The sequence below is a fragment of the Diabrotica undecimpunctata genome, chromosome 3 (genome assembly GCF_040954645.1).
Source record: "Diabrotica undecimpunctata isolate CICGRU chromosome 3, icDiaUnde3, whole genome shotgun sequence".
NCBI classification, from domain to species: domain Eukaryota; kingdom Metazoa; phylum Arthropoda; class Insecta; order Coleoptera; family Chrysomelidae; genus Diabrotica; species Diabrotica undecimpunctata.
Window position 1 is genome coordinate 43,391,207 of NC_092805.1, and position 12,536 is coordinate 43,403,742.

General features: G+C 34.3%; 2 protein-coding genes across 2 annotated transcripts in view; both read left to right on the forward strand.

Annotated features, from left to right (window-relative positions):
* The window catches only part of LOC140436747 (synaptic plasticity regulator PANTS), a 145,315-nt gene that overhangs the window by 61,271 nt on the left and 71,508 nt on the right, over nucleotides 1-12,536 (forward strand). The window lies entirely within an intron of this gene.
* LOC140436741 (E3 ubiquitin-protein ligase RNF10) overlaps nucleotides 1-12,536 on the forward strand; it is a 34,982-nt gene that overhangs the window by 10,597 nt on the left and 11,849 nt on the right. Inside the window, exons 3-4 of the mRNA XM_072525806.1 lie at nucleotides 7,710-7,800; nucleotides 11,013-11,197. Coding sequence (XP_072381907.1) covers nucleotides 7,710-7,800; nucleotides 11,013-11,197 — 276 coding nt within the window. The remainder of the gene's footprint in view (nucleotides 1-7,709; nucleotides 7,801-11,012; nucleotides 11,198-12,536) is intronic.

Genomic DNA, 12,536 nt, shown 5'->3' on the forward strand with positions numbered 1-12,536 from the left:
GTCGCATGGCAGCTTTTACACTGCATTAGATAGTTTCTCTATTTTTAATAACACATTTCATTTTTTTTTCAATATTTATAAAAAAAAATAAATTAGTTTCTAAATTTAATTTACCATTACAAACAAGTTTATATTGCATATAATTACAAGTAAAACATATTCATCGCTATTGTCCATTTATTCATTATTATCAAAATGGATATATTTAATAGAGATGTGGCTATGTTTCTTACATACGTTATTTTTATACTGCTGACAAGTTGCTTTCATGCGATTATTTTTATGTGTACCGCAAATGTAACAAATTTAAAGTTTGACAATGTCTTGAACAATTTCGTCTTTATTTCTATATTTTTCCAAATAAACATAAATTTCTTTAGAAAGATTTTTTATTGTTCTCTCAATTTTAAATGGTCATTCATAAGTTCATCTGCCAGATGTTTAAGAAATACTCTTTGTCGTTTGTTAATGTCAAGGTTATTAAATTTAAAAATAACATAAGCAGTTATTGCATCTATATCTAGATGTCTATAAAATAATGAAAAAGCCATCTCTGGGTAATTCTGAACCTACTATAGGATGAACGCATGTGGCTGACAGTATCTGTATCTGTATCTGTATCTGTAGAGTAGGGAGGGCGAGTTAAGTTTCACAGCACTTAGGCCACAATTGACCCATTGTGCATCCTCCCAGGGAGCTGTCACCCTTAGCTCATTGTCCATCCTGCCAATTCTAGGAAGGTGGACAAGTCACCAGGAGACATCTCTCTTATGTGGGCAGGTGTTGGCCAGGACTCGCCGAACGCGTACTCTCGTATTAACGATAACTCTGGGCATTCACATAGGACATGCTCTACAGTTTCGTCTTCTCGTTTACACTTCCTACATAGAGGTGTGTCTGCTAGCCCCAGTGTATGGAGGTGTTTGCTTAGTTGACAATGACCAGTTAAAAAACCAACTGCCAAACGTAGGTTTTTCCTGGTCATTCCCAAGTACTTCTTAGATGTTGACTCTTCAAGGTTACTTAGTGTTACCCTGGCAAGTTTACATCCTTTCCCTTCTTCCCATCTTTTTACGGTTTGAGTATGGGAGTGACATTTGACAATTTCCGCGATTGTTGTAGTTGACCAACCAAAAAGATCCCCAGGTCCTAAGAGTCTTAGGCCTGCCGCCTTCCTAGCTAATTGGTCAGCAATGCGGTTGCCTTTATTCCTATTGTGTCCTTTAACCCACCTCAGGATGATGGTATTACCATCCGAAGCTTGGGTTAGTGACTTGTGACACTCCATTACTAAACCTGATGTGACACGTGGTCTATTCAAGGTTAGTAGCGCTTGTCTGCTATCTGTGCAGATGATTATAGTTTTACCTGCTATACCTTTTTGGGTTATCTCTTTTGCGGCTATGGAGATACCAGTCAGTTCTGTCTGAACTACGCTGGCATTTTTGCCCATACCCCACTTTATTCTTAGGTTCAGTGATCTGGAGTATATCCCGCATCCTGAGCCTTCTTTCATTTTGGAGCCATCGGTGTATATGCAATAGGCATTTGCCACGTTTGTCTCCATGTACTGTCCTGTTTCAATTTTGTAGGGTTTGTTGAAGACAAACTTTGGTTCAATTGAGTCGCAGCCTGCCTGTAGAAGTGGTAACGCATCCAACTCTTCTCGCCAGAAACGAGTTCTCAATTGTCCCATTCCTACATCAAGGTTTGCACCAGCTGAGCGCAGTCGCATCATTGTCACTAGCGCCACCTCTTTGACATATATATCTAGAGGCGTGATGCCAATGATCAACTCCATTGCAGCAGTTGGTGTTGTTTTCATGGCACCTGTTATATTTATGCAAGCCATCCGCTGAATATGGTTTAGTTTGTTAATCGCTGTTGCCTGTAGCACTTTTGGTACCCAAGCAATAGCTCCGTAAGTTAGCATTGGCCTAATGACAGCGGTGTAGACCCAGGCGATCACCCTGGGCGTGAGGCCCCAGGTGCGTCCGACCGTTCATCGACACTGCTCATAGGCAATATATGCTCTTTTAGCTCTACCATCTAAGTGTGAGTTCCATGTTAACTTCTTGTCAAGGGTAATACCAAGGTACTTCACCTCGTCAGAAAAATTTAGACTGTAGTTTAGAATCCTTGGGGGTATTAAGCCCGTGATTCTTCTTTTCCTGGTAAAGAGGACCATCTCAGTTTTCTTTGGATTTATAGATAGTGAGTGTTCCTTGCACCATGTTTCTATTAGTCGGAGAGCAACTTGTGATCTCTCACATAGTGTGCTCTCAAACTTACCGCTTTGCAGGACAGCAATATCGTCTGCATAGGCTATTGTGTAGAAACCGTTGCTGCTGAGTTGGTCAACCAGGGTATCTAGAACTATGTTCCAGAGTAGTGGTGATAGCACCCCTCCCTGTGGACAGCCCCTCGTAACCATGCCTCTAACAGAAACGTCTTCTACATTTATGCTTATTGCTCTATTAGAGAGCATACTGAATATCCATTCGCTTATGGCCAGGGGAACATTCCTGACGTTGAGCTGTTGGGTGATAGTTGGGAATGTGGTTTTATCAAACGCTCCCTCAATGTCTATGAATATACCTAGGGTGGATTCTTTATTATCCAGCGATCTTTCAATTCTTCCCACTACATGATGCAGTGCAGAATCGGTAGATCTTCCCGAAGTATATGCATGTTGATTTGGGTGAAGTGGGTTATGGACCAGAACTTCATCCCTTATGTACCTCTCGCATAGCCTTTCCATCGTTTTCAACAGAAAGGATGTTAGGCTAATTGGTCGGAAAGCCTTTGGTAGGGTGTAGTCCATCCTACCTGGTTTTGGTATGAAGACCACACGTACCTCTCTCCACTTCCTAGGAATATATCTCAGAACCAAAGAGGCTCTGAATATTTCCACGAGGTGCGGCAGAAGGATATCCAGTCCCCACCGTAGTAGGGCTGGATATATGCCGTCAGGCCCTGGTGATTTGAAAGGGGTGAAGCACAATATGGCCCATTTTACCTTTTCCTCATTAATCATTGTTCTGGCGAGATGCCAGTCGTTTGTTGACGGTATGATTGCTTCTTCCATCCGGTTTGGTGCTGTTGAGACACTAGAACCGGGAAAGTGTGTTTTCATCAGGACCTCAGCACTTTCGCGAAGGTTGGAAGTTTTATTCCCATCTTCCTTCGTTAGTATGCCGACATGCCGATGTGGGTCCTTTGAGAGCGCTTTTTGTAACCTGGAAGCCTGCGGGAAATCTTCGATTTCCTCACAGAAGGTTCTCCAAGCAGCTCTTTGTCTTTGTCTGCAGACTTTTTTAAACTCTCTGAGATTTGATTGGTAAGAATCCCAATCCTCTTTGAGTTTGGTGCGTTTTGCTCTATTAAAAGCTGTTCTTGCTGTCTTCCTAAGGTGTTCCAATTCAGTGCACCACCAAGAGTTGGTTTTGCAAGTTGGTTAATGTCAAGGTTATTAAATTTAAAAATAACATAAGCAGTTATTGCATCTATATCTAGATGTCTATAAAATAATGAAAAAGCCATCTCTGGGTAATTCTGAACCTACTATAGGATGAACGCATGTGGCTGACAGTATCTACCCCTCCTTTTGTAGCATTAGAATCCAAATTTTCAGCTGATTTTTTTTATCGTCATGCACCGTGGAAAGATAGTACTTTGTTTTTTTTTTGAACTGTTGAAACTAGACACTTAGATACCATATTGGAAATCAAATAGTCTTGATTGAAGATTTTTGGATTCAGTTTCTAAAACTCCTGGTGGTATCTCCTTTTTATTTTGTTTAACGTTTTTGATTTCTTTAATTTCGTTTTCTTTTTTCATTTTTCAATTTGTACAAACAATCTTTTTACAACATCAATGGCCTTATTTGAACTTTTTTTTCGCAATATATTTCAAATATATGTATGTATAAAAAGTTTTTGCATTGCATAGTGCTTAAATGTGAATTCCATACCAAGCTGGCTTATTCAGAATATACTGAATGAATCCGCATCTTCCCCTAAAGGCGTGTAGCATTTCATCAATTGTAACAGATTCGCTTAATTGTTCATGAAATTCTAGTTTGGGTGCCAGTTTATCAGTTTTTTTTCTCTAGTATCTAAAACATCAAATCTTATTGCCTGAAGTAAAAATAAAAATCAGTTGTAGCTAAAAAATGCTTGCAATAGATTCATTCCCGTTCCGTTTGTGTTCCAGAGCTCCGCACAGTTTGTGTGTGCTCCTTTTTTAACACCAATAAGGACCAAAACTTCCGAAGAGAGCCTTTATTTCAGATTTTGATACTTCTCTACAATTCCTGTCTCTTGAATATTAAACATTGTATAATTTTAATTCAATACATTTTTTTGTATTAGATACAATGTTTTCTATCATTTTATCAGTGATGAATAAGTTAAATGCTTACATACCGTTTGAAGCGTTTCTAGCCAACAATTTCGGCCCAGGAAATATTTTCACAATTTTTTTTTTGACTTTGTCTTAGCTGAAGTAAGAGGTTTACTTATAAAAACATTTTTATCATCTCGTCCAATAAAAAATCTGTAATCACCAGGAATGTCTTGTATGCATTCTTTATGATCATCTTCATTAGCAGATTGCTTGGACTCACTATCATGATCTTCTCTCACTATACATTCTTCTCTAGCTCTACATTCATCATCGTCAGTGTCTATTTCACTTTGACCATTGTTTTCTTGCTCATTCAGCCTTTCTTCTTGTAACTCTTCTGAAATTCATTCTGCAAACCTTTCCAACTCGTTAGGTTTTCGATTCCCAGAACAAAGAATCGTTTAGAATATCTAAAAAATAAAAATACTTACATTATCTGTAGCGTAGTGGCAACTGCACTGCAAACGTAACACGCCCACAAAATACGCAATACCAACGGACTTTATGCGATTTAAGTTAACTGCACTCCACTAGCTGCTCATGCTCACTCGAAGGAAAGAAGAAGGAATACCTAGCATTAGAAATTTGGAAATTTAGCGTTACCTGTGTATAGAGTTTGAAACAAATTGTGTGGTGTGTTTGCCTCCAGCGCGACCGCCGGAGAGTTAAAGCAACATGACTTCAATGTTATGTTTTTTTTTTCAACAAGTTTTCTACTTTGTTTGAGGTTCTCAAGACATTGGTTTTTAATATAAAAAAAATAAACAAGTACTATTAAAACTTACATCGAGGCGATCTTTTCAAAAATACATTTTAGTTTGTATACATACAAGTAATTCACATTAGGACAGCTTATGTTTCAAGTGATTTACTTGTAGTACTTGCACACTGAGCAACGTACAATTCTTATAGATCTAAGTTGCGCATTAGGATGAGGGATACATTCATCATCATCCTCATCCAGCCTTCATTTATCACGCCCGCTGCTGGACATAGGCCTCCCTTAATCTCCTCCATTCTTTGGGATTTTGTGCTCTTTGTTGCCAATTTTTCGTGATACGTCTGATGTCGTCAGCTCAACGTGTAGGTGGTCTTCCTCTACTACGTTTGTCTGCTCTTGGCCTCCAATGTGTAATTTTACTCGTCTATCGTGAGTCACGCATTCTCGCTACATGACCTGCCCAATTCCATTTAAGTTCCGCTTGCGTTCCACAACATCAGCAATACTCGTCCGTCGCAGATCTTCGTTTCTTATTCGGCCCCGCAACGTCACTCCCAACATAGATCGTTCCATTCTTCTCCATAGTCCATCCGTAGTCTTGGTTAGAGTCATAGTTTCCGCCCCATAGGTCATGACCGGTAATGAGGGATACATTCATTTTATTAATCTATATTACATATTGCACTATAGTTTTTATAGAAATAATTTTTGATAGATCATTTCTAAACAAAAGTGCTATATCAATGTGAGGTTAATTATCCTTACTGACTTTGGTGTCAATTAAGGACAGTCCCCTCTACTACAAACAAATATTCAGCAAAATTTTGCAACTAACATTTAGCATTAACTAACACTTCGCAGATGTGTCCGTGCATAAATGCCATCAAGATGATCCCTTCCGATTATATTGTCGGTCCTAAAACATTGATCGAAAATACTTCATTTCACGTACTTCACCATAACAGTCTCATTCCCAGACTGGTACGGTTATATCACCTTAAAAAACTGTGAACCAGTGTTTGGATCTTCGTTATAATAGCTGTCACGTGCCACGTAATGGTTTTGGCACAAAGTTTTAACCGGAATGTAACATCCATCATTTTTTAAAGTATTTGTTGTATTAAAAAAATAATATTAAATATTTTGGACAATATTAATTACTTAAGCACAATAGTCAACATCCTCATTATTTATAATTTCTTTATTTATTTATAATTACGATATGTGGCGCTGAAAATGGGATCATAAACAAGAAAAACAGCAGTAAGTAAGTAGAAACAGAGATGGAATGCCTGCGAAGATGCTGCAGAGTAACAAGAATGGATAGGAGAAGTAATGACGAAATAAAGCAAAGAACATCAATAGAAAGAAGACATGAGAAATATGGAAATACGTGCTTGGCAGAGGAAGGCGATGGATAGGGACGACTGGAGAAAAATTCTTGGGGAGGCTAGGACCCACACAGGGTTGTAAAGCCAAAATGATGATGATGATGACATCAATAGAAACAGACATACTAACATATATAGAACAAAAAAGACTAAAGTGGTATGGACATGTAAGAAGAACTAGCGACAGCAGATGGATAAAGAGAATAACCAAATGGAGCCCCATAGGAAGGAGGAAAAGAGGACGACCCCGAAAATCATGGAGGAACGAAGTAGATGACGCCATGAGTAAGAGAGACCTAAACGATGGAGAATGGGACAACAAGAGAGAGAGATGGAAACGGTTGAGCAAGGGAAGGCAGTGAATACTGTAGAATTCCTGAATATATATTTATAATTTCTTTTATTCATTGTGCTTGAGTTATTCTTCTATTCATTGTGCATTATTTTTAATTTTTAAAACTACTAATAGTCTAAACTATTAATGTGTATCTCTTTTCGATCGATACTGGTAATCACCATAAGTGATCTTGTTAGGTTTAACCCATTGCCATTGTTATTTGATTTCTAATGGAGACTATGTCTCCATAGATTATATTTTTATATCATTTTTGGGTATGATTTCCATGCAGACTCTAATTCATCATAAAACTCTTCTTTGACTTCATATTATTTTTCTTTCGTCGGAAATCAATTAGTCGATGTCGGGTAAATGTTAATTATAATCATAGGAAATATCATAGTTGTATTTTTGAATATATTTTCATTAGTTAAGATGATGATAATTTTAAAAGTGTAACCTTTGTTAACTATATCTTTGTTTCATTTCTATTTTTTGTTTGTTAAATAAGATAAAATCATAAGTTCATTCTAAACAAGAAACAAACACAATACATTTGAAGCAATATTTAGTAAAAAATCTCATTTTAGTAGTAGCTTGCTTTCTCCTGACAAAAGGTTGTATTAGCTTGAAATATTTATGTTTTCAGACAACATACAATTTAAGTTTAGTCGACTCTACCAACAAATAATGATAATACACACAAAACAAAAATAACAAAAAAAAAATACTTAATAACAGAACAATACTTATTAGTGAACAATTAATTGCATATTTTTTAAATAATAAATTATTGAAAATGCTTGTATCTTATTTATTTTCTGTTGTTTATTATAAGACAATGTTGTTTTAGCTGTCAATTTGTTGTTAATGATTCTGGTGATTACAAGCAATACTTGAACAACCCAGATGCCTTAGTTGACTGGAGCTTAGTGGAACAAGTAGTAAGTTTGTGCTTAATAAACAACAAATCCATATAATCAATAAATTGAATTAGCATTTACATTAGGGCAGGCACGTGTTAGTAATTTACTGCTATCGACGTTACTTCCAATTTACTATTCATCGTTTTATCATAATCATTTATTTTGTTATAAAATAAACAGTATATAAATTTTAACTTACCTTATTACATTTTACACAAAAAAGATTTGATTTTCAATGTTACTTACGAGTTTATATTACTTACATTTCACTCATTTTATATATTTGCAAAATTTTGTTTTTTTTTACAACACTTAAGGCAGCTACCACATTTTCAATAGTTTTTTTATATGAAAATATCATGGGGATATTCTTTGTGTGGATGTCGAAGTAATTTGATTTCTGATTGTGCATGAAGATGTTCGTTCATCAAATCTATTACAAATATTTGGAAAATGTGTCTCCTTTCGCTTCTCTTGTATTTGTGGTAGAATATTTTGTTTCTATTAGTATCAATTTCACTTTCGTTGTGAAGAGATTATAATAAAGTTACTGTCTTGCTTTTACTCGGTACACAAGAGTTTATCACAAAATACTTTCGAGGGCCAAATATACTTGATTGAACAATTCTCGATTTCTGCAGAAGACATTCATGATTATTTTTCTTCAACTTGTCAAGCAACGTAACTTCCTTCTTTGGCAAATAAAAATCAGGTATAGTTATACATTATATTTCTTCCCCTCGTTTCAATGAATGTACTCTATTATAGTACAAGATCCCACTGCAGGATCACTACGTTCATAATGTAATTAGTCAAACTCACATTTTGACATACATTTAAAATTAGGAGAAAACATTGATAATAGATTGCCAGTCAAAAAGTGGCTGCAAATATGTTTAATTCAACTAATAGTAATTAATTTTTTAAGAAAAATTTTATTTCATTTATTTTTTAAATAAAATACGCTGCTCATGACGTATATGCATGTTTTTTATATCAAATTAAAGCTCATTTTTTTCTTAATGATATAAGTTTGCATGCGAAAAAATGGTCACAAATTAGGTTTGCCAGCTGTTAAAAACGCGAGGTATAAAAGATAAATTAAAATAAAGTTAACGCGCAACGACAGTTGTTTGACAAGTGATAGTATGTATATTATTGTATATCTATCGACACATGCTTTAAAATCTCACACAACTGACACTTCAAACCAGTAGCGTTGCGTGTCTTACTTAATCTTTGATACCTCGCAGGCAACCTTATATCATAATATTGAGAAAAAAAAATAGACTTAATTTGATATAAAAATCATGCATATATGTCATGAGCAGCATATTTTATTGAAAAAATAAATGAATGAAATTAAATTTTTGTTCATAATCAATTGAATTAAAAATATTTGCGGCCACTTTTTGACTGGCAACCTATTATTAATGTATTCTCCTAATTTTAAATTTATGTAAAAATGTGAGTTTGATTAATTACGTTATGATCCTGCAATGGGATTTTAGACTATTAGTTTTACAACGTCAAAGGCTGGATTTGACACTTAGTATAGGTTATTTGACTGTCACATGTTTGTAAATTGGTCATATACAATGTTGGTATAGATCTATAGACTATGATCTTTTAATTCACCCCACAGAGGTAAAACTGGTCATAACTGAAACAAAAGCACAGGAGGCACCTGGTGAAGATTCACCCAAATTAAACATTTCAAAAACTTAAGTCCTGCTGCAACCAAGTATCTAATATGCTTCTTTCATTATGTATATGAAACTGGGACACTACTTCAAGACTGGCTCACAACCACATATTATACCACTACCCAAGAAGCACAAGGCAAGAAAATTTAATGATCACAGAAAAATATCTCTGATGCACCACGCAGCAAAAATTTTCACGAGGATCATCTTTAACTGTATTTACAAGAAATGTGATGGATATGTAAGTCACTCACAATAAAGTAAGTTTCAAAAAGGGTACAGGAACAAGAGATGCAATCCTAGGACTAACGTTAATCACTGAGAGATATTTGGAAGTGAAAAGAAGTCTCTACACCTGCTTTAGTGATTACAAAAAAGCTTTTGATTGAATAAAACATAAAAAATTAATAGAAATTCTCCAACAGGTGCGGTTGAATGGATCTCACTATCATTAGTAACACATATTGGAATCACAAAGGCAGCATTCGAACAAACAATGATAACACTAAATTCATAAACATTCAATGAAGAGTATGTCCAAGGTGTGTTCTATCCCCAATTATTTTTAATGTGTATGCTGAATATATAATCTGATCTTTTCTAGAAAAATGTCCCAAGTGATATCTGCATCACAGAAAGTCTATAGAGTTCAAAATTATATCGCTGTTTCCACAAACCCTGTTCTTTAACTCGGCCCAAAAAAGTCACAAAATGAAAATCCATTTTTTTCAAACATCTTGTGAACTGTGTGCCATTTTGTAATAAAAATGTATACATAGGCGTTTGAAGCTAAAAGCATCTGTTAATTTTTGTGTGTGCACATTTGAACTAAGATAATTAGGTTCAATCAAGTTATTTTTAGTTCCAAAATATTTAGTTTGATTTATGACCACCATTTATAAAAATGTTTTGTCTTTCTGACTTACAATAATAATTAGAAGTAACAATATCTATTTATGATATGTTTCAAAATTATTATGCCATTAACTAACTTACCACTAATGGTGGAGTTATTTTTGACATCAAAAACACACGGAAGGATTTTTTTCTCTTTATGAAAATATTTCACTTATATAATAGTTGTGTTTGACTATAAATGGACAGAGATTGTTGATAATGTGTATTTAAATATCTCACAAAAAATATACCAATGAACACAATCAGTTAAATCAAGATGTCGAGCTAGACAGGACGATTCAATATCTGCAAAATAAAAATTCAATCAGTTTTTGGATGATGTATTTAATAACCTTTACTAAGAAGAACAACATATTAAGATAAATGGACAAGACTTAAATCATCTGATTTTTCTGAGTAAACTTTATAAGTTACTCTACAATATTTCTGGACGGATTGGTATTTCACACATATATCAGATGTGTTTTGTATATTATGTTAGTTGGTTCCAAGATTAACACCACTTACAGTTAGTTGCATTATGTTTATGAACTATGTATACTAATCATCATGAAACAGATACATTTTTGTAAACATCAAAATTAATATGCTGTATTTCCTTTTCAGAACATTCAAGTATCGGAATTCCCTACATGCCCGATTTGCCTATACCCACCTGTTGCAGCTAAAATGACTCGTTGTGGTCATATCTATTGTTGGTCTTGTGTACTCCATTATTTGTCGCTTTCAGACAAACCGTCTAGAAAGTGTCCCATTTGTTTTGAAAATATTCAAAAACAAGATATGAAGAGGTAAGTTCAAAAGTGTATCTACAAATCACATCACTTATTTATCAGAATATAACATTCATAATATGTTTATATAATATCTATGTTTATAATTAAGAAATATTTTGTTAATAAAAATGGACAAGATCTTAAGTAATGAATATGATCAATTAACTATTGATTTTTTGTTAAAAGAATATATGGCAAGAGCTGTACATACTCAATAGCTTTTGTGTTATGGCAAGCTGTGCTATGGCTACAATCCTCAGAGTCACTTTTCCCTCTATTGCATGCATACCCCAAACATGATGGTGTTGAGATTGGAGAGGGCAATAGTCACAGCACATTCTATGATAAGTCAGTTGTGGTATGGCTGTCGTGATTTGCCAGTTGAGCATGGTATATGTGTGGAAGTGTGTATGAATATTGTGTGGTTGTGCAAATGTATATGTGTGACTGTGGTGTCATGTTCAGTCAATAAATCTAAATTTAGTGGCATAGCTGTAGCCTCTATGTTATATTCTCAGTTGATCTGCATGTGTTTATTTCCTTATTCGTTATTATCTGCTATTATATTATTTTATCTATGACCAGTCACACCGTTTGTCCAGTAAGGTAACGACGCCACCTAGGAAAGATCTGAACTACCACCATTTGATCTTGCAATCATATTTTGTTCTTGAAACGATACGGTTCATTTTGCTAATCAATTATTAGCATTCATTGCTAATTAATTCTACAAATTGATATTCAATTACTGTTAATCAGAAATTTTACTACTTCACTTTGATTAATTTTTTCGAAAATTGCTAAAAATAAAGTTACTGTAATTGTAAAATAAGTAATTGATGAAGTAACATAACATAACATAACAATATCTTTATTTTTAGAAAATAATATACATTCCGTGAACATAAAATTATTTAAAAAAAACAGTGTCACAAACGAAAATATTATTTACTTATTATAGTATAATATATATATTTATTATATGTCATTGGGTAAGATAAACATACACTCACTATAAAAATAAAATGACGTTTAACAAACGTCAATGCTTTACCAAAGTAATATACCTAATTAAATAAAGATAAATAGAATTAAATAACAATTAAATAAAATTAAGTAAAATTAAATAAAATTTAATAAAAGCTATACCTGTAAAAACGCTGCTATACCGTTTCTGTTTCATTTCCCATGTAAAATCCGATAAGAAAATGTTAAGGTTCATTCTGGTCATGCATCATATCACAAACATATTCATGCTTTAATGAAAAAGTATCTTTCAAGAATCAAGAGAATGGTTATGGCTTCGTTTCGTGTCTCAAATAACATAGTGTATCACTGTTGCCGAAATAAAATA